General features: G+C 39.9%; 1 protein-coding gene across 5 annotated transcripts in view; it reads right to left on the bottom strand.

The window, feature by feature from the left end:
- nrxn2b (neurexin 2b) overlaps positions 1–22,595 on the bottom strand; it is a 966,013-nt gene that overhangs the window by 486,898 nt on the left and 456,520 nt on the right. For all 5 annotated transcript variants that reach the window (XM_061710648.1, XM_061710646.1, XM_061710647.1 and 2 more), the window contains one exon: positions 2,857–2,976. In XM_061710648.1, coding sequence (XP_061566632.1) covers positions 2,857–2,976 — 120 coding nt within the window. The remainder of the gene's footprint in view (positions 1–2,856; positions 2,977–22,595) is intronic.

The raw sequence follows: 22,595 nt of genomic DNA on the forward strand, positions 1-22,595 counted from the left end.
CTTCAGAAAATTATTAAAAAAACATCTTATTCTGTCTTAACCTTCAATGGCCGGGTTTCCCAGATCAGTTAAGTAGTTCTTAACAGCGAAAGACTTCTTTCAAACCTTCTTAAGGAGCCTGTGAAAGAAAATCGCGTTTCCCAGAGTCGCTCTTAGCTTAAGTATCTCTTTCATTAAGAAGGAAATGAAAGATGCTGCTGACCCAGTCTTTACAACCATCTTAGTGAACAAAGACTCACAGATCCAGCCGCGTCAGGCAAATCAATATCACACCAAGCAATGAGATATTAAAACAATGCACCCCGCACAAATTTTTATCTATTTTATACTTTAGATTTATATTGTTTAGCATTTATTGGTGACAGCAAAGGGGGAAAAAAAAGAAAAATAAGGAATAACAAGTGTGTTCCTGTATATGCTTTATGCATTACGCACAAATAAAACGATCATCATGAATATCATTTATTTGATAATTTGGCTGCTATACAGCATATTCTCGCTGCAAATCAACCGCGTCACCGTGCGCGAAGCAGAACTGTTTATGAACGCATTCGTGCGTCAGCACTTCAGTCCCCTGGATGTGCTGTCGGATCGGGCTGTCCAGGCAGCCGGGACACCGATCCTCCTGCCCGAGCCCGAGCCCGAGCGCACCTATGTGATGACAGGGAAGCAGCAGCTGAAGAACGAGATCCTTTGATGAATCATTCATTACAGTCTCAAATATAATCAATGATGTCGGTTTATATTAAAGAATCTTTTTGCCCAGAAGAAAAAAGAGCGAAGACAACGACCCATAACTATTTTCTTCTCTTGAAAAGACCCACTTGCACCGCGGGCTTTAGGATAAAAAGACGCTGCAGAGTCGGGATGCAGCATCAGAAGAGCAGTGGAATACGTGCGTGGCGGGGATGATCTCCGCAATTAGAAGCCCTCTATAATTGTAAAAAGAATTTCACTTATCACAGGTTCTTTTTGGAACATAACCCCTGCGAAAAACCAGGGATTGCTGTAATTCCACGTTGCGATTTGCGAAACTCGCCTTCTCTTGGCTCATGTTTTTGAACGCACACACACGCCCACCCCGTTTCCTCCCGGTTTCTGCGTGTGGGGAAAAAAAGCCTCACTGTAGCCAGAAATAACGGAGTAACACACCGTTTGGATGAAAAAGGGTCATTGAATTATATTTATCATCTTAATCTTTCATTATAACGCACAGGCAGCAGTGAATTAGTGCGTTAGGTAGCAGTGCTGCATGTGAAAATGCGCTGATAGTGTTCGTTGATCGATTTGCCTGGCATCGATTATTTGGTTTCAGAACCGGACAGCTGCTCCAAAGAGCTTCTGAAAGAGCGAAACTAAAGGACGGTGTTAAGAAGTCATCTGGGAAACACCAGTATCTTAGGGTTGTCTCTTAGTTCAAACCTTCTTTGGAACCTTCTTAAATCCTTAAGAGAGGTTGGATCTGGGAAACCCGGCCAATGTCTTTATATTTAATGTAATTCAGACCTTGTAACCATGTTCTCTTTTACGTTTATATTTATATATTTTTTTTAATTTGTTGTACATTATCTTTGTACAACAAATGGAACTCTGTACAAGCCCTTCGGGCTTCATTCCCTCCATGCACTATTGTTAAAAAAAAAATTGTGCTAAATAAATAAATGAAATAAATGAAATGTCCGTCTTGTTTAATTGTAGTTTCGGGTCCCCATCCATTCTGTAAACTCTGTAAATGTTTTCTCTGTATTTTACACTTAAATAATGTGTTCGGTTCGAACGATTTCCCTAATATTTATGAACCAATAGATATAAATATGTTGTTTCAAACATTAAGTATGACTTGATTTAAATATGATTCTGATTTACCACAGCTGATATCCATACTCCCTTTGGGCCAGTCCAGGTCAGTATTAGGTGGAACAGCAGTAGCCCCACTGAAGGGGATTGACTTTATTTTTGTCCTTAATAGGTGGCAAAGGTAGCTCTTTCATAGCTGTCTATCATTATCCCCAGATCCCCAGATCCCCACTTAAGACCACAGGGACGGGAGTACAACGTTACCTTGGGTGGTTTTTGCCAATTGCAGATATAAGAAACCACGGAGCTGGACACTGCTCTTGGTGTTACTTAAAGGAAATGTCTCTGCTCTTGTTGCACCTTCCCAAAAATGTATGGAGTATCTAACTCAGATTTATTCCCCGATGTGTAATTGAACTAATATTCAAACGTTTTGCAATATTATGCCATTACCTGAAGTTCAGTACCGTATTGGCTCGAATATAAGACAGTGTGTTTTGCATTGGAATAAGACTGAAAAAGTGGGGGTCGTCTTACATTCGGGGTCTAGACATTATACCCATTCACACCGCTAGATGGCGCCAGATATCTTTAAAGCGAATGCTGAACTTAACTCCCCAGGCCAAAGCGAACCGCTGTCACTAAGAAGAAAAATAAAAATAGCGGTAAGAAAGAAAAGAGAAGAAAATAAGAGAAGAGATAACAGGAAATGGAGAAACGTAGCGACAATCTGGAGAAAAGTGGGTCGGAGATCGGCCAGGTTAGCCGGGAGCTGAGAAGTTATGATGCAAACTTCAAGATGATGATTTGAATGAGGCAGAATAACATGCTTTTTCACTCGAATATATTGTTATAATAATTTGTTTCAGATGTACTGTAATTATTTTCTGTATAAAAATTGAATTTGGTGTTCAAAAAAGTCTTTTTTCAAACTTGAGTCTTGAAAAAGAGGGGGTCGTCTTATAATGAGGGTCGTCTTATATTCGGGCCAATACGGTACTACTAAATATGAGTTTATTAATAAATAAATGGAACAAACATGTCCCGAACACAACCAACCTTCAACTGTTACGTTGTCCACAGACATCTGCAGGCTCTTGCCTCTCCGCACCACCTTTACCGTGTGCCACTCGTTGTCGTTCAGCTTCTGCCCCGCGAAGAGTGTTTCAGGTCCTTTGCCTATAGTTGGAGGAATTCAAATCCCAATCAGTACAGTGGGACCCATGTGTGTTCCTACCCACACACAGATGCATGCACACATGCTCACACCAACACACAGTTCTCTCGTGATAGGTGACATCAAGAAAACCTACATGTTTGCAAAACAGACTGACACCATTTTCCCACAAAACCTGAGATGAAAGGAGTTAAAGATCCAATATGACAAACTGTAAAAAAAAAATTCTCAAAATCTCAGTGGCACATGAGAATAACAGCGGTGAATTAAAAAAGGTCCCAGTGACAACAAGAGCCGTCTTACATCACGATGTTGTTCTTTTACCAAGTATTTTCATGTCTCACTTCAACAAACACTGGACTCTCTCAAAGTACTTAATAAACGGAGGAGCAGAGAGGCAGGACCAGATGGTTTTACTGCTCATTCCTCAAACCACTCTTATCCCCAAACCCCCTGTTTCCACGTTTCTATTCCCCATCCCCTCCTCCTCCTCCTCCTCCTCCTCCTCCTCTGCCTCCCTCTCGTACACTGATGCCTCCACAGATGAGACAGCTCAGTGCAGTGGGCTATTTTGCTGCAGAGATGCTTATTGGAAAAATACAAGGAACAGGCTATTTATATCTTACAAATAACAAAGCTTTAATTCATCAAGAATAAGAGACTCCATGATGATTTTGGTGAAAATAGCAACCATGTTTTCGTCTAAAAGTGCACAGTGATGACCAGCTGAGGTAATTGTTGAGGCCTGCCAGAGTATGTATACAGGCTCGAACATACAATACAAAAGTGCTGAAGTACGGCAAATGAAAACAAAAGGAAAATCACTCAACATGTCATCAAAAGGTGATGTGAAAGCTCAACGATAGCGGTTCTTTGCAGTGTCATGACTGAGTTGATGAAGGTACTGAGTGATGTGAGAATGAAATAAAGATTTGTAGGCAAGAAAACGCTGAGGGAAAATATTCCCTCATTGGCAACAGGGCAGACTAAAAAGCAGAAAAGACAGCAGTCACTCCAATTAATCCTACTTCTACACCATTAATCAGCTGTGGAGTGGTGCCATTACCACTATAGTTGGCAAATTAAGATGGTCCAATTACATAGTCGGTTAACGTAGTTGGGTCAAGCGGAGGATTTCAAGTTTAACTCATCGCTGAGTTTCAAGTGTCACGAGGATAGTCTGAAGTGTACAGACCGGCTATTCTATGATGTTGGCTGCACCGACTCCCTACAAAAACAGTACAGCCAACATGAAGTAAATTATTTTATATATGAAACTGATTTTATACTCATTAAAAATTGTCATTTACTGCAATGGATAAAAGGACGTCAGTTAAAGCCTTTCATCATGAGAGTGTTTGAAAGGGACCCAACATTATGATTTTATCTCGGCCAGCAGGTCAAACACTTGTCTTCTCTAGAATTATTATCAGTGGCATGCACTGAAATTTTAAAGACCACTTAAAGTTGTACAAAGTGACAAGACGCTGGATAAAATCCCAGTAGCCTTTATTCGCTATTAAAATCTGAATATGATCATTAGGTTGAAATTAATTAGCACTCCTGCATCACCACATCATTGATCCAATACACATACAGAAACACGTGTGCGTGCTCCCACAAAAATATGTATTTTTTCTGCTGGAGTTCATATATAACATAGGTATTTAACGTGAGATAAACTAACGTTCAGTTAAAAACACACACACACAAACACACACACACACACTGGTTGGTTTGTTTGTCTGTTTGCAAAATACGTCAAAAGTTTATAAAGAGATTTTGATGACATGTTCAGGATAGGTTAGCAATGATGCAGCGACCAATTGATTAGATTCTGGTGGTGATCCGGATCGCTGTCTGGATCCAGGAATTTTTCGAAGAGGCAAAGGAGAACTGAGCTGATTTGTGGAGGTCTGCGCTTTTCAACTGCGCTATTGATTTGCTGCTATTTGACGAAACACATGTTAAACACGTTTTTTCTCTGTTTACTGAGCTATCATAACAAAACAACACTTGGGAGACAGACATGATCCGCTCCAGTTTAGCACTAGTGCACACAAAACTGAAACATAGCTACTGAAATTAAATCAAATGATAAGATAGTCTCTTATTGATCCCCAGAGGGGAAATTTGGGCAGAAATGGCAGAAAGACATACATGCATCCATCCATCCATCCATCCATCCATCCATCCATCCATCGCCGTGCCAGACAACAACATACATGGCCTGTGGGAGGACCATTTCCCCATTTACGCCTGTTCCTTTTTATTGAACTGTATTTTCTATTAAACTGAATAAAACAGCCGAGCAAAAGAGTGAAAAGTTAGGAAACAAAGTGCAACGGAGCTGCAACAGATCTGGCTGGCTGATGTAAGATTGTAAAATGTGAGGTGATGTAAGGTTTTTTGCAGTGCAGCACAAATGAATGGGACTGTCTACCCTTCGGAATTATGTTCATGTAATATTTATTTTCCCTGGCTGCAGCAGGACGCAGGAGAGCCGGGGCAACTCCCGCCCGCATGGCCCCAGCCATTTGGCCATGTCTGCTTACAATGAGGGCCAGCAGTTGAGTGGAACTAGAGGTAATGTTGGACTAAAAGCTGAAGCTAACAACATTGTCTGTGTCAAAAAATATTAGTAAAATTAAATAAAGACTAAATAAATCATACATTGTAACAGGTGTTAATAGGTTGGAGATTTATTTTCTGTCCACTTTTGTCTTTAAAATGACATATCTATTCAAAGTATTTTAAATATTTGCGAATTGGCACATGTACCTATTGTACCAACAGATAAATAGCTTTGTGAAGAACATATGTTAGCAAAGCACATGTTCCAAGGTTGTCCATGAACTGAAGCCTCACTGAACAGGTAACATCACAAGCAGGAAAACTTAATATGTGCCTTGCAGAGTTAAATGAGTCACTGTAAGTCTTTAATACTCATAATCATCTTTAATAATAATTATAATAAAATGAAAACAATTTTTCTTCATGGGATTAGTAAAATACAGTTAATGCAGTTGCTGGAAAAGAGAAGCTGTTATTGTCCAGAATAGCAAAATAGAAGAAGAGCTCATTAACAAAAGTGCTGGCATTTCTTATGAATGCAATTAATCTTCATTCTCACTTGTCCTCTGTTCTTTGTCTTGCGCATCACGAGGGCAAAAGGCTGCAAGCTTCCCTGTTTATCCGTCCATCTCTCCTCTAGGTTTTTCAGCACTCCCTTCCATCCTGTTAATTTTTCCTTTCACTCTAAATATGTCAAATAATTGCTTATAGGATGTGGAGATGTCTTTATATGTGCAAGAAATAGTAATTTTTACTGATGCATCAGCGCACAGTAAGTGAAAGATGTGATCTTTGTAGGCATTTGCATATTTATCAACAGTCATCCATCACTGGCTGACGTGTTCTCTCTGTAAAAAACTTGATTAATACAATTGGATCAATGGCACGGAAGGGTTCAGCCGGGGTCTAAGGTTTTGCCATCGGTCTATATTCAGGCTGTGAAGCTATCGCTGCCGCAGTGTGTTCATTAGCACAGTTGCATTATTTTTTTTGTTTAATATCTAATCAAAACAGCTTGAGAATGTAAAACTGAAGCAATAGTCTCTCATGGCCAAATCGTGACAAGATCAATAATATGGCAATCAGAAATGCAAAGATGAAAATGATTGTTTACTCTCACCATGAAAAACAAGTACAGCAATCCAGATATTTCTCAGATTACTGATGCTAATGTAAAAAATGTAAAAACAGACCAACTATCTTGTCTTACAATATCACTGTTCATGCTCGCTGCAAACCCCCGAAATCCAACAACCTGCAAACTGCTGTGTAAAATCGTTTTTAATCACGATTACTCAAAGGACTTTCATAGTTTCATAATCACAAATTAATCAGACACATTTGTCTACAGTGTCATGTGATCTGAATTCTAGTCACAGGCACAGAGAGTCAACCAGAGAGAAATAATTATTGTGTCATTGTAACTCTGCACCACAGCATTGCTGGGCCACAAGGCAGTGTCTTGTATATGTGCATCATACATGGGGGGCAAGCCATCAAGCATCGAGGCCCTCTGTTCATCTGAGTCACTCAAGCATGTAGTTAGAGTGCTGAGATTTTTCATGTCGAGGATCAATGCGGGGTGAGGCTACAAGTTAAATAGTCAGCCTATTCAAGGAAAAACTAAATATTTCTGAGCTAATGAGATACCAATGCACTCATTACACCGTCTAGATTCAACTCCTTACAATGCGAAGGGACTTTGGATAGAGCTAGGCATGTTTGTACATTGTTGCACCAGCGGAGCAGTGAAAAGCCTGCAAAAATCAACATTTTACAGAAGAAAGGTGCAATCTTTATTCAAAAAAACATTGGGATATTGTACTTTAAAAAGCATTTGGCATTTTAGAGCATGAGCTCAAAACTATGTCTGTAATTCTGTGCATTAATCCTGTCATCAGTAGTAAATTACCAAGGGAAATTATACAGATCCATATTTCTACAGAACGTTGCTTTTCAGTTCAAGTTTTTAAGCCTAAATTCGATAATTCATGAATCCCTGATTCATTTTTTCCATATAAGCCTTCATAGGCAGTACCAAAATGCATCACTGAGGTGGAAAACACAACTTTACAGATGTGACTGGATAGTTGTGGACACAAGGAAAGTTCGAGGTGTGTGTGGCCAGGCAGAGGAGAGGAGCCTAACTTACTGAAAAACATGTTGGATTAATTGGCTCTGTCCAGCTTTCCATCAGTCTGATCCCCTCTCTGCTTGAGGCCTGTGATCTTTTTCATCCCCCGCAACACATCTCTTACATTGTACTACTGGAGCCTCCTCTGTAGCTTTACGTTGTGCCTCTCCCGTTTCTCTCTAATCTTGATTTTACATTGTATTTGTACTGTCCTTAACAAATCGAAGCCCCTTTTTTTGTTGTTGAGAAGCTCTTTTAGGTCCAGCATTTGTTATTGGGGAAGTGCCTTGCTGTTTTGGTAGGGCTGGTACTCTCCACATAAATTGAGGTGATCAGTTGTACACTCAAGTCATGTGGCTACAAGAGTGCCACAGTTTGTAGCTTCAAAACACAATTCCGGGGTTTCAATTCAATTCAATATTATTTATATAGCGTCTATTACAACAGAAGTTGTTTATAGGATGTTTCCCGAGACCCAGAACATGACCCCCGAGCAAATTATTAGATAAATAAAGGCAAGTAAAAACTCCCCTAGTGGCAGAAAAACCTTAAGTGCAACTTGCGCACTATCTGACCTGTGCCTTTTTAAATCAAGGCTTAAAATCTATTTATTTAGAATGGCTTTTAATACCCAGTAGTGTGGTCACACTCTTTTTCTTTTATTCTATTTCTTTTTTTCTCTGTCTTATGATTGTATGTTGTAGTTATGTATGTTTTATTCTGTAAAGCACTTTGGCTCAGCTAGAGGTGGCTGTAAAGGGCTATATAAATAAAGTACATTTACATTTAAGCCAAACAGTGGCAAGAAAATTTTCCCTTTCGGAGGGAAGAAACCTGGATCAGACCAGCACAACAAACTACAAGCACAATGGAGAACAATGAAGGTGATGAGATACTTATAATTAATAACTCAGAAAGGAAAGGGAAAGGGGGGTGATGGACACCGCCCAGTGGATCATGTCGGGGTCCCCCTGCAGCTCTATAGCAGGATATCTACAACATATCTAAGATGAGCTGCTCTAGTCTCAGCTATGACTGCTGGCGCTAATGGAGTTATACAATTTTAAATTGGATTTTAAGTTTTACGGGGAGCCAGTGGAGTGAGGCTAACACTGGAGAGATGTGGTCTAGAGCAGGTCGGGCAGAGAGGTATTATGTACCTCAGAGTTGTATATAAGAAATCCAACATTTTATTTTCTCTGGTGGATCACTTGATAAATTGTTGAAACAACATATTGACAGAAACTTAAAGATAACAGCTCCACATCCAGGCTGCAGAGATAGTATATCATAGTAGTATGGCCTGTTGTTGGTGACGAGCAGTGCAATGCTTGGGAATACTTTTGCCACTCCACCTGTCATCTCTGTCTGCCTGCATAATCTGGGTGTCAGGTACAGGGTTTGGAATCGTGTCATCACGCCACATTGGACTATCCAGTTATCTGTACACTTCTGATCTGTCCAGATTTTTGCTAGCAAGCTGTGAAAGACTTTGAAAAAAAGAAAAATACATGGAATAAATGGAGACTTGTTTCACCCCACATAATATTTGTAAATTGCACATGTACAGCAAGGGATTTGTAACTCCTGAACTGCCCAACTGCATATAGACATACCTCAAACAACATAAGAAAACATAAATCTCACATGGAAACCATTCGAGAGTTCGATCACTTCGGCTGATAACTTGCCACCGTAAAACAATTAGTCATTTTCCTATTTTCCTTGAACACGTTTTTTTCTTATTTTGGTTTCTTATGTCTCATCTTCTCTTGGCTTGTTGTTTACATCCACAATGCAACGGCCATTCCCAAGTGCTGCCAAGAGGTTGGAATTGAAATGCATGCCTGCAGCCAAGTCTTTTAAGAGTTTGACAGAAGCTGTCATTTTAAGGTGCAATCTCACAGCAGGCAAAGTAAACCCAAGTTCTGTGATCCAAACAGCATGAAAGTGAACATGTCCTCTGGACTTGAGGGTGCAAGCAAAAAGAGAGACTGAAAGATGGGCAGCTGTACTAAAGATAATGTAAAAAAAAAACAGTACCATGCTGTGTAAAAGATAAATAAAATAAGTTATATCAAAACGAAACCATCATATACGTTTTGTTGTGGTGATATATTTACATTTTTCACAGTGAAGCAATGAAAAGATAAAGGGGTTTTATCAATATCACTTGTATTACTGTCTGAATCCAGCTAATTCAGCTAAAGATAAATTATATCTGTAGATAAAAAAAACAAAAAACGTTAGGCTGGTGTATTCTTTCCTCTACAAAGCTGATGAAAGCCAGTAGGTGTTTCTCCGGTGTATTGTGGGGTTATGGACTGAGACCACATGGTTTTCACAATCATTTGTGGGAGATGTGCTTGGGTTCATGTGTGTACAGTATTTGTACATGTCCATGTGTGTGTGAGAGACAGAGTATTTGCTTTGGGATTCAGATTCAGATTCTGGCGACTTTATTAATCCCTTTGGGAGGTCCCCTCAGGGAAATTGACATCTCTATCTCACTAACTCAGCACTGTCATATACAAATAAAAAAATAAAAAAAAACCCATAAAAATAAAAAATTGCTCCACTGTCCCTTGGAGAGAAGAGCAGTTCGTGCCATGAACAATAGACAAATCTCCCACACCAACATGCTACCTTGCTTTCTTACTGCTTTATCAAATCACTGCTTCTAATTAGACTCTGGGGGGTCTGTGTGTGTGACAGTGTATGTTTGTGTGTGAACAATTGAGATAAATTACGGGTGGGCATTTTCATAAAAAGGGTACTTTTAAAATATTTATTTTGTGATGGGGGGGGGGGGGCTGGGGACATTGAGTCCGAGTGGACCATGTTCTATGCCTCCATTGTCCCTTCTGGCACTTTTCCACTAGTACCTACTCGGCTCTACTCATCTCAGGTGGGCTTGACTCAACTTGGCCTGGTTTCTTTTCCACTACAATTCAGCACCTGGAGCAGAAGTAGGAGGTTGGAGCGAAGCTGCTGTGACGTATTTGAGTGTGTGATCTAAACGAAGAAGACAACAACACTAAAGATGTAGAACCTGCAGGAGATGATATGTGCTGCTTGGACTGTGGTTTGTGTTCGATATCAAGTTAAAAAATGAAAGTGAGAGAAGCTTCAAGCGGCGACGGTTTTTAATTTTTTTCAGTTTGTCTCGGCTGCTGAAAAGTCCGTTGGTAGCCGCGAGCAGCTATGAAGTGACAGAGCTCCTGGTGGATCTTATCGTTCCTTATCACCCGTCTAGATCCCTTTTTAATAACCATGTTTATGAACATCTGCACCTCAGAGTTGGATCATGAAACAGACTTTTGCGCTGCTATTGATGTTGAATAAAATGAACAAGCCGCCGTCAGAGTCGATCTTTCGCTGATTTCCGCCTCCTGACTCAGACATCTGACTCCAACCCCCCGACCAATCGGTGGCCTGTAGTGTGATGACGTCAGATACAGCCGACTCAGCCACTTAGAACCTGGAGTAGTTACAGAAAAAGTATCTACTCGGCACGTTAGACCCCTAGTGGAAAGGCGCCAAACCGAGGCGAGTCGAGTCGGGCTGAGTAGGTACTAGTGGAAAAGCGCCATTAGAGATAAGGTGAGAACTCAGTCACTCGAGAGGAGCTTGGAGTAGAACCGCTCCGCTTTCACATCGAGAGGAGTCAGCTGGGCCCTGAACGCCTCCCTAGGGAGGTGTTCCAGGCATGTCACACCAGGAGGAGACCCCGGGGAAGACCCAGGACACGCTAGAGAGACTACGTCTCTCGGTTGGCCTGGGAACGTCTCGGAATCCCAGCGGAAGAGCTGGAGCAAGTGTCTGGGATGAGGGAAGTCTGGACAACTCTGCTTAGACTGCTGCCCCCGCGACCCAGTCCTGGATCACGCCAATGGAAATGGATGGATGGATGGATGGATACACACACAGATTTTTTTTTCATGTTGCTATGGGCATACTGATCCACATTGTATGTGAGTGTGTGTAGCAGTTTTTGTGCCAACCCTATGCCCCCTCTTTCCATTGCCATCTGTGCTCCTGGCATGGCTACTTAGTATCACTAATGAAGTAATGACACATACCCAAAACACTTTTTTGTGTGTGTGTGTGTGTGTGTGTGTGTGTGTGTGTGTGTGTGTGTGTGTGTGTGTGTGTGTGTGTGTGTGTGCTCATCTGGCTCTTTAACAATCTTTTCATCTTCAAATCTTTCTCTTAACCCTCAGATAAACGCTGCATTGCAAGGTATGGCCTATACACACATCCAAATGACTGATACACCCCAGCTTTCTCTAATTTCAAAACATAATCATCTGAATGTTATCATTAAACCCAAATGAACAAATTATATGATTACTGCATATGACACTGCTGTCCCGAAAATACCTCAAGTGGTCTGAACTATACATACATTAAGATATATTTACATAAAAACACAGCAGTATTTTAGCTTTCCTCTTTTATTTATTTTTTTTTTTTTACGGGTGCTTGTTTTCCTGTTACTTGCCACGGACCAAATATTAATCATAATAGTAATATTGCTCACTTGACCTGAAATGCAACCGACAGCAATTCGATGAGACACTAAAATCAGAAGTAATTATGGGAACTGCTCTCCTCATCACCAATGGAAATCTTTTCTGACATGATTCGGGGACAACTTAATTTATGAAATTATTATGTTGCCAGTAGCACAAGGTAATATTAATCCTCTATTTAGCATTGACATTTACTATCAACACAGTCACTGTTAGGTGTAGCTGTCATATCAGGATTTAGCCAGCAGATGTTGACATATCAAATTTTCTCTAAAAACGCTGGAATTCCTAATGAGTTGGATATATACATCATATATTAGTAACTTATAAAGAATGTTTCAATAATATATGTTTAGTAAAGCCTCTAGTTAGTGTTTAGTAAAGCCTCTAATTAGTGTTTAGTAAAGCCTCTAATTAGTGTTTAGTAAACCTTTAGTTAGTGTATAGTAAACATCTAGTCCTTTAGTGAACTTCCGCCGACCGGAAGTGACGCCGGCTGGAAGTGACGTTAAATGCAACGATATATAAAACGATTTAATATATATTAAAAACATATAACTAGGTATGTCCCGACACTTTTTTGGCCGATACCGATGTTTTAAAAAAGGTTGTGATCGGGCCCGATCGAACGGACGGCCGATCGATCGGGACAACACTAGTGTTTAGTAAACCTCTAGTTAGTGTTTAGATGACTTATGCCAACGGATGATTTGCTTGTTGTTGGCGTTCACAATTTATGCCCCAAAATAGACAAAGTTATCCATAGCACCAGGCAGCATCTCTCTGATGATGACCATGTAAATGGTGCGGCTCGAAGCTGCACTAGACATCGCAGAAGTGGTAGCATCAACATGCTGAAACCATACAAAATCCTGCCAAGAAGTCTTGTGGCCGTGGGCGTGGATGTGGACACCCTCTGATGGAGACTATGCGGCTTCAGCTTTGCTGCCACACAGCATCTCTCGGATGGACATCTGTTCATCACAGAGTCTTGGGGAGTCCTGCCAGGTCTCCCCTGTGAACCGGATTTTTAAGAACCAATTGCCCCAAACGCTGCCAATAATTACATCACACAGGAGTTGTAAGTTGGAGAACATGTTCAGTAAATCCTTTGGTCGTCCGGAACTTAAACATTTATTTTAGTAAAGCCTCTAGTTAGTGTTTAGTAAACCTCTAGTTAATGTTTAGTAAAGCCTCTAGTTAGTGTTAGTAAACCTCTAGTTAGTGTTTAGTAAAGCCTCTATTTAGTGTTTAGTAAACCTCTAGTTAGTGTTTAGTAAAGCCTCTAGTTAGTGTTAGTAAACCTCTAGTTAGTGTTAATAAGCCTCTATTTAGTGTTTAGTAAAGCCTCTATTTAGTGTTTAGTAAACCTCTAGTTAGTGTTTAGTAAAGCCTCTAGTTAGTGTTAGTAAACCTCTAGTTAGTGTTTAGTAAAGCCTCTATTTAGTGTTTAGTAAACCTCTAGTTAGTGTTTAGTAAAGCCTCTAGTTAGTGTTAGTAAACCTCTAGTTAGTGTTAATAAGCCTCTATTTAGTGTTTAGTAAACCTCTAGTTAGTGTTTAGTAAACCTCTAGTTAGTGTTTAGTAAAGCCTCTAGTTAGTGTTAGTAAACCTCTAGTTAGTGTTAATAAGCCTCTATTTAGTGTTTAGTAAACCTCTAGTTAGTGTTTAGTAAAGCCTCTAGTTAGTGTTAGTAAACCTCTAGTTAGTGTTTAGTAAAGCCTCTATTTAGTGTTTAGTAAACCTCTAGTTAGTGTTTAGTAAAGCCTCTAGTTAGTGTTAGTAAACCTCTAGTTAGTGTTAATAAGCCTCTATTTAGTGTTTAGTAAACCTCTAGTTAGTGTTTAGTAAACCTCTAGTTAGTGTTTAGTAAAGCCTCTAGTTAGTGTTAGTAAACCTCTAGTTAGTGTTAATACGCCTCTATTTAGTGTTTAGTAAACCTCTAGTTAGTGTTTAGTAAAGCCTCTAGTTAGTGTTAGTAAACCTCTAGTTAATGTTTAGTAAAGCCTCTAGTTAGTGTTAGTAAACCTCTAGTTAGTGTTTAGTAAAGCCTCTATTTAGTGTTAAGTAAACCTCTAGTTAGTGTTTAGTAAAGCCTCTAGTTAGTGTTAGTAAACCTCTAGTTAGTGTTAATAAGCCTCTATTTAGTGTTTAGTAAACCTCTAGTTAGTGTTAGTAAACCTCTAGTTAGTGTTAATAAGCCTCTAGTTAGTGTTTAGTAAACCTCTATTTAGTGTTCAGTAAACCTCTAGTTAGTGTTCAGTAAACCTCTAGTTAGTGTTCAGTAAACATCTAGTTAGTGTTAAGTAAAGCCTGTAGTTAGTGTTAGTAAACCCTCTAGTTAGTATTCAGTAAACCTCTAGTTAGTGTTCAGTAAACCTCTAGTTATTGTTTAGTAAACCTCTAGTTAGTGTTCAGTAAACCTCTAGTTAGTGTTCAGTAAACCTCTAGTTAGTGTTTAGTAAAACTCTAGTGTTAAGTAAAGCATCTAGTTAGTGTTTAGTAAAGCCTTTAGTTAGTGTTTAGTAAAGCCTCTAGTTAGTTGTACCGACGCTACATCCCCTCATTCACACGGAGACGAGGAGAGCGAGAGAGAGAGAGCTGCTCCTCACTTGGACCACCATCATATATTTGAAAGAGCGAAGTCATTTGTGGTTATTTTCCATATATTTGTAACATTTGCTGGTTGCAAAGCTCTGTGCTCGGACTCCTTCCTTCTCTGTCACTCTATAGTGCCACCCCTGGTCACAGGCTGGTACACATAAGATGACAGTTATTTTGAGACTGATTGTGCTGTTTGATAATTTATTCCTGATATTCAGGTGGTGCCCCGTTTTGATTTAGTAGGGCCCGAGTACTTACAGTGTGAAGGCCCTATTGTATCTGTAGGAATTTTCCTTTTTTTCCCTTTTCCCTATTTTTCTGATGAAATGAGGGCCTTTTTGCCCCCCTAAATGTGTCCCAAAAGTACATGCACGAAAATCGGTACACACCTGTATCATGGCGCAACTTAAAGAAAAGTCTCTTGGCACCATGGCCGAAACCGAACAGGAAGTCGGCCATTTTGAATGAATCGTGTCATTTTGGCGCAATTTATGCCAATTCTTCGGCAGTTAATTCGGCCCGAACCGTAATGTGCACCCTGGTGTGTTATACATCAAAATGTGCGTCTCCATCCTGCAACAACGTGCCTTACTTTTCTCCGTCAAAAGTGTTACTGTGGCGACGATAGACGCCAAAAAGCGCGCCCCCCCTTCATCTGATTGGTCCATATTTGATAGTTTCTACTTTCTGCCAGAACTTTTGAATGGTTTGACATACAGATTCTTGGGTGGTGTCATCGGACTCGGTATTGAGTACTTGACCTTCATTGGCATGAATTTGCCCCGCCCCTTCTTCTGATTGGTCGATATTTTATAAACCCTATTTTCTGCCATAACTTTTGAATGGTTTGACATAGAGAGTCGTGGGTGGTGTCATCTGCTAAATGTCCAGGCCTGAAGAATCTACATGCAAGTCATACAAGCGCTTCCACTGCAGCACGCCTGAACGTACACAAGGGTGCGAGGGCCCGTTCATCGCTGCTTGCAGCTTTAATTCATTTTGATACTGTATTTATGTTATTAATAACTGTCAAGGCAATTATTAATATTTTTTTTAATAAATGAACAAGCACTGCCTTTTTTGCACAGCAATGGTAATTTTAAAATATTACAATGTGCTTTTATTTAGTATCCTCCAATGACTCGTTTGAATTGCAGTTGGATATTGAAAGAGCTTTTTAATTCCCAAGACACATCTTGATGAAGTTAATGGAGTTTCTTATGCAGACAGGAATGTTGGGGTCAGTATGAATAAAAAAAGCCTTTTTTGCACCAGCCTCTATCAGACACTTTGCGGGGCAGCTACTAAAACTCTGTGCCACCAAGAAAAACTAATTTATATCTCACTTCACTGTTTTTGCACATCTTCCTTAGCTAGTCACTGCTGCTGCCATGGCATTCAGGGGTGAAGGGTGGGGGAGTGGGAGTCGTAAACTTTAATGTGTTCACTGTCATTTTCTTGCCAGATGATTCAAATTATCCAACTCTGATGATTTTGCAACTTTCAGAAGCAGATATGACAAATCAATGCTTAATCTTTTTATTAATTTGAAAATTATGTTGCTTCTGAGATCTGAGCCAATGACATAATTTATGAATCTTGTAATTCTGAGCCTATTATTTAATTTTTTATTATATCATTGTGAAATAATCCTGAAGTTGTATTTCCTCATATCCATTTGTTAAAGTTGGTTTCTGGTGTTTTGTTGATGAGTTTTTGTACATTAAGAAATGAAGGGAAAATTTAGGCAAACCACACCGTCAAATGCAATTCACTTTTGGTTGGCCAACAGTGTGTCCTACACTCTCTGCCTGCCAAGGAGAAAAATTTGATTAAACCCAGATTTAGCGGGACTTCTAGTTAGACTCTTTTCGCAGCCTCCCCCGTACAGAATGGGCATTATCACAACGCAACTTCTGCCATTTTTATTCATTTTTTTCCTACTGGCAGCGTCCTCCGCTTTTCAGCCCAGTAATTTTAAGTTTTGATTTACTGGTAGTATATTTCACTAATGTATTTGTGTGCTCTTACGGTTCCTTTTTGCTCATTTTATATCAATAATTTGGTTTTTGTGTTTTTTTCCATGCTTACTATTGGAGTGTGAGCATTTTTTTTTTTGTTTCCTGTAATGTTGATACGATCAAATTGTTTTTCTTTTAATCTTTTTTTCCTTTTCTAAAGATTTTTGTAGCTCAAGTGACCTTTTTTTGAAAGTTGCTTGACAGGAAATTTGGGGCGGGGACAGGGGGAGAAGATGGGCAGCAAAGAGTCCCAGGAACCTGGACTGCCCCCATGAGAACAAAAGCCTCTGTACACGGGCCACCTCCTCGACCAAATGAGCTATGAAGCACCCCGAGGTTAGTATGTTTTTTCATATTTTTCAGTCAGCCAGATACCTACCATTTTCCTTCGGTTGCCCACCATACCCAAACACCTGCACTAATACGGCCTCTGCCTATGGAAGTTCAAGCCATCCTGCGGGCTGCCCAGGGTCTACACAAATGAGAGTCTGGAAAATCTCCTGGCATCCATGCCTGCTTCCATCCATAACAAGTCCAAGATCAAGAATGATTTAGGATATAGTCCTATTAAAGCTTCATCTCCATGCATTTGATTCAGAAATCTAAAGTTTATCATTAAATCTGCCTATTACCACCTGAAAAACATTGCTAGAATTAAGTGGATTATGTCTAAACAAGACATGAAAAAACTTATTCATGCATTCATTTTCAGTAGGTTGGATTATTGCAATGGCATCTTTACAGGCCTTAACAAGAAATCAATCAGGCAGCTGCAGCTGATCCAGAACACTGGAGTACTTACAAACACCAGGAAACTGGACCATATTACACCGGTCATGAAATCACTACACTGGCTTCCAGTGAGTCAAAGGATAGAGTTTAAAATCTTACTACAAAGCACTGAATGGTCTTGGACCAAAATACATGCTTGATCTGTTAGTTCCCTATGAAGCTCCCAGACCCCTGAGGTTCATCAGGATCTGGGGCCGTATTCTCAAAACATTCTTAAGAAAAAAAATCTTCTTAAGTGCCATTTTTTTCTTAAGTTCTGTCTTAAGAAGAAAAAATTCTTAAGTCGTATTCTCCAAAAAAGTTCTTAAGTATTTTCTTAACTTTCTTCTTAAGTTTCTTCTTAAGAAAAAACTTAAGAAGAAATGGTATTCTTGAAATAAAAGTTCTTAAATTTGTTCTTAACTTTTTTCTTAACTTAAGACAACCTTGACCTGTCTTAAGATTTCGTCTGTGAAAAGGTGAGACTCTAATATCACCTTTATCAACACATTTGCACATGCACAAACAAAGATCTGCAATATTGTGGAGCGATGCATTGGTGTAGTGAAGTCTCGCTTCAGGTGAATCGACTAAATATAATGAAACTAATAAAAATAATAATAATAATAATATAATGAAATGAATAATACATATAATTTTGTATACCAAGTACGTAGAGGTGCACTAAATAAAAACCCAAACATATGTAGCTTAATAAAACAAAATAAAATTCAATAGACTGATATGTTCATTTTAATACCTTTTATTAAAATTGTGACGGCTCTGATGTTCAGACAGAGCAGCAGCAGCTGCTTCTGGGGCTCCAGTAAAAACATGAAGCTCCACTTTATATTCAGACAAACTAATATGGCAGCTACAACTGTTAGATTTCATCTATTAAACCAACATTTATCTTCCTAAATGATTTATTTCAGCCAGCGACAATTCTCCACATAGCTGCAGTTCATTGGTTCAGTTTCTCCCCGGGACGACAGCGCGGTTTTACCCGGCGATCACGCCTCTCCCCCCGGCCGTGAGCTAATGCTGCTCCCCGCAGCCGCCGGCTCTTCTCATCCCCGAAAACGTCGGAGCAAATTTCTCAACAGGCGTTATTTGGATAAACTGAGGCCAGGTTGGGGATCTTAAGGGGGACTTTGGCATCTGAAAAAATATTAAAACTTAATAAAGTGGCATATTAACAGCGCTACAGCGGAAATTAAAACAGCTTTTAGCCTGCTTTTAGCTCTCGGCTCCCGCTGTCGTTTTGGAGCGAAATGCATTCTGGGATACTTGGCTGCTACTGCTGAACGGTCTGCTGGAGCGGCTACTGAATTGATTGAGTGATTTCAAAAACAGCCATATTTTAAGAAGTTCTTAAGTAGAAAAATAAGAAATTCGTAAGAAATGACAGTTCTTAAGATGGTTCTTAAGAAAATATTGAGGAATTGCACTTAAGAATTTTCTTACGAACTTCTTAATTTTAGATCTTAAGACATTTCTTAAGATTTTCTTAAGAAGATATTGGAGAATCCAGCCCCAGGTTTGTTGTAGAACCAAGCAAGGTGAGGCAGTTCAGTTATTCTGCTCCTCACCGGTGGAACAAACTTCCCGTAGACCTGAGGTCTGCTCCAACTGTCAGCTCCTTTAAATCAGGCCTAAAAACATTACTGTTTACTGAAGCGTACTCTTTTTTTTTTTTTTTTTTTTTTTATATTTTTATCCCGGTTTTTTTCCCCATTTTTACCACCCCGTGCTCCTACCTACTGACAGTCCTGGGCATCGCCATCCTCTACCAACCCCGGGAGGGCCCTGCACTGAGCTCAGGTCTCCTCCTTAACCTGAGGAGTGAGCAGGCCGCATCTTTTCACCAGACAGGGTGGGGTTTCTCCGGCCGGACGTAGCGCGTGGAAGGATCACGTTATTCCGGCCGGATCCTCCCCACCCCATCTGGCGCCCCGGTTGGCCAGAGGGGGCATGTGTAGCCCAGGACTGTGTGCATGTTTTTGTGAGGGTAGCTCCCATTAGCTACCCAGGGGAACACGGGGAGAACATACAAACTCCACACAGAAAGATCCTTTCGCCAACCCCACCCATGGTGTGGGCACTGAAGTCATGGGGGAACTAACACGCACTTCAGCACCCACAGCGTCCCCCGGCGGGAATCTAACCCAGGACCTTCTTGCTGTGAGACCGCTGCACTACCAGCTGCGCCACCGTGCCCCCTGTGAAGCGTACTCTTAAATTAAATACTTACCTGCTGTACTCTACTGCCCTTACTTTTAACAACTTGTGCTTTTTATTATTTTACCTCTTTTCTTATCATTTTATTTGTTATTTACTGTTTCATTGTGTCTTGCCGCTTTTAATGTTGATGTAAAGCACTTTGAATTACCTTGTGTTGAATTGTGCTATACAAATAAACTTGCCGTGCCTCATTGTGATCTAGGGTGCCAAAAAGGGGTGCTAAAGGAGACGGATTCTAGGGGCCCATAGGGGAGCCCAGAGAGGCCCCTAATGATGATGAAATGTTAATACAGAAAAAAATAATGACACTAAGTTATTAACTAGCATATAATCACACATGTTTTATTTCCAATGCCCCGGTAACAATAATTGTATTTGTTTTAAAAGAATCAACGCATGCAGTGCCCCCTTCCCCTCTCTATTTATGTAAAATGGTTCAGTCCGACTGGATCAGCCGCACTTGTCACAGACAGTTTTCAGAGTGCTCAGTTCTTCCCCTACTGTCAACTGTCATGTTGTTCTTCCTTCACAAATATGGTAATGAGAGTCAAAAATACCATACCATTCTTTTCATGGGGCCCAACATCCCAAGTGGCGCCCCTGATTGTGATAGTGAAGGCCTTAACAACAGCCTTCTTCTTTTGAATGCAAAAGGCTCAAAACGTACATTTCAACTTTCAATGCAGGAGTGACAAACAGTCATCAGTACAATAGTTTTACAGAACAGAGCTCAGTGCTCTTTAAACAAAACAACATGCAGTTCTCAAAACCACATGTTTGCAGCGGTGTCAGACAGCCTAACCCAAACTGCACAGACACAACACTGGTCTGACCTGAGTGGACTCATAATGACCTCATAGAGTGACTGGACATTTCTATCAGACCCTACTCTAAAGTTGCTTTCGTCAACGAAAATTATGACTAAATATCTTCGTCAATGAACCTTTATCACCTGAGGGAAACGAGACGAGACACAACGAAAATGCAGGTCATGTGACGATAATGATAATTAAATATATAATGCAATATCGTTGACGAATAAAAACAAGACTAAAACGTAGATTACAAAATATAAACTCTGTTAAAATGTGTCTTCATTTTCGGTGAACAAAACGAGACCAAATGTTCTAACAAAGCATTTTTTAAGTAGTTTCCTCTGGTTTAGTCGCTGCTGCTGGGTGACAGGTGGGAGAAATGTGGAAAAATAAATATGTTGTAAACTCAAATTAGAGTCTTCTGTATCTGGAATGAATGTATTCTTGAGTCTATAAGGTAAAAATAATATAATAATAAGATAACCTTGTTTGAATTGTAAAATGGGTTTGGATAAATACAATCTTTGACTAAAACTAGACTAAAATGGTCCTTGACAATTCTGACTAAAATAAGACTAAAATGCTTTTAGTCGACTGAAACTTGACATGACTAAAAGGAGAATGAACGTGACTAAAACTAATAAAAACTAAAATGATAGCTTGACTCGAAGACTAGACTAAAATTGAAACAGGCTGACAAAAACAACACTACCCTACTCAAAAGCAACGAGCAAGAGCACACGGACTGGTTCACAACGGCATCACACCAGTTGACACAGTGGCATGTCAAACAGTCACAGAGCTGGGTATGCCAGCCACAGCCATATGGGAATAATGTGCGCCGAGATCACACTGGATATGTTGACAGAGTAGGGTACATGGCCTGATTTGCCTACAAATCAGAATAAATTGATACAGATGACAGATTATATATGTGAAAGTATCAAAGTACACAATGACACACTGACATCAATGACTATTTACCAGACTCAATACCTCAAAAGTGCATGCTCCAAGCATCATTAAAGTTTGGCAGACATGCACAAGAGCACACATGCTCCATTCTATCAAATAGCAATAAAAGACACAGCTGTATGATTCCACACTACACCCAGCACCCATGGTAGCGACTCCCATTCACACACTAAAGCACACATGCGCACCCTCCCATCTGTCCTCTGCAGACAGTGATGATGGCCTGTACTTGGAAGGTTAATGGTTGTTTGCTCCTCACAACCTTCACACTTGATTACTCAAGGCGGCTGCTGTCTGGACGCTGGGACCACAACACTACACTACGCTCCTCCTTGCCACCACTGTCATGAAGCATTTTCATTAGAAAGGTTAATGCATGATTTAGAGCATCGTTTCCAATACGATTGAGGGTATCAAAGCCCTTTAGAAATATAGGGTTGGGGCAATTTAAAACATTAAATAACATTATATCTACATAATAGCAAGGTGAACATGTCTGGAAATGCAACTGCAATACGATTTTACGATGTAAGAGTACATTTTATATTAACTATATGAGCTACAGTATATGAGAAAAATAAGGCTAACTTTTTGATGAGTAAATACAGTAAACATATTGCTATATAGGGCCTTTACAGAAAAAATAAAATAAAATGAAGGTTTGATGAATCCACTGAGTGAATTGATCGAGACTGACCAGATTATTTTTGTTTTGCAGCTGCCGCCAACTCTGATGCAACGCTCTTAGCTCATAATTCAGTGTGGATTATAACAATATTTTCAGCTCAAAAAGAAAATATTCTTCTTTTAAAAGTTCTTTTATATTGGTTGGTTGTTTTGTTATTTTTTTAACTTACTTAGGTGGGGTTCCATGATCCATATTTTTACAGAATTTTCCCCTTGGGGCAATGAGAAAATAGCATTACTACATAGTTGGATGCAGTGATC

The sequence above is a fragment of the Cololabis saira genome, chromosome 20 (assembly GCF_033807715.1).
Source record: "Cololabis saira isolate AMF1-May2022 chromosome 20, fColSai1.1, whole genome shotgun sequence".
NCBI classification, from domain to species: domain Eukaryota; kingdom Metazoa; phylum Chordata; class Actinopteri; order Beloniformes; family Belonidae; genus Cololabis; species Cololabis saira.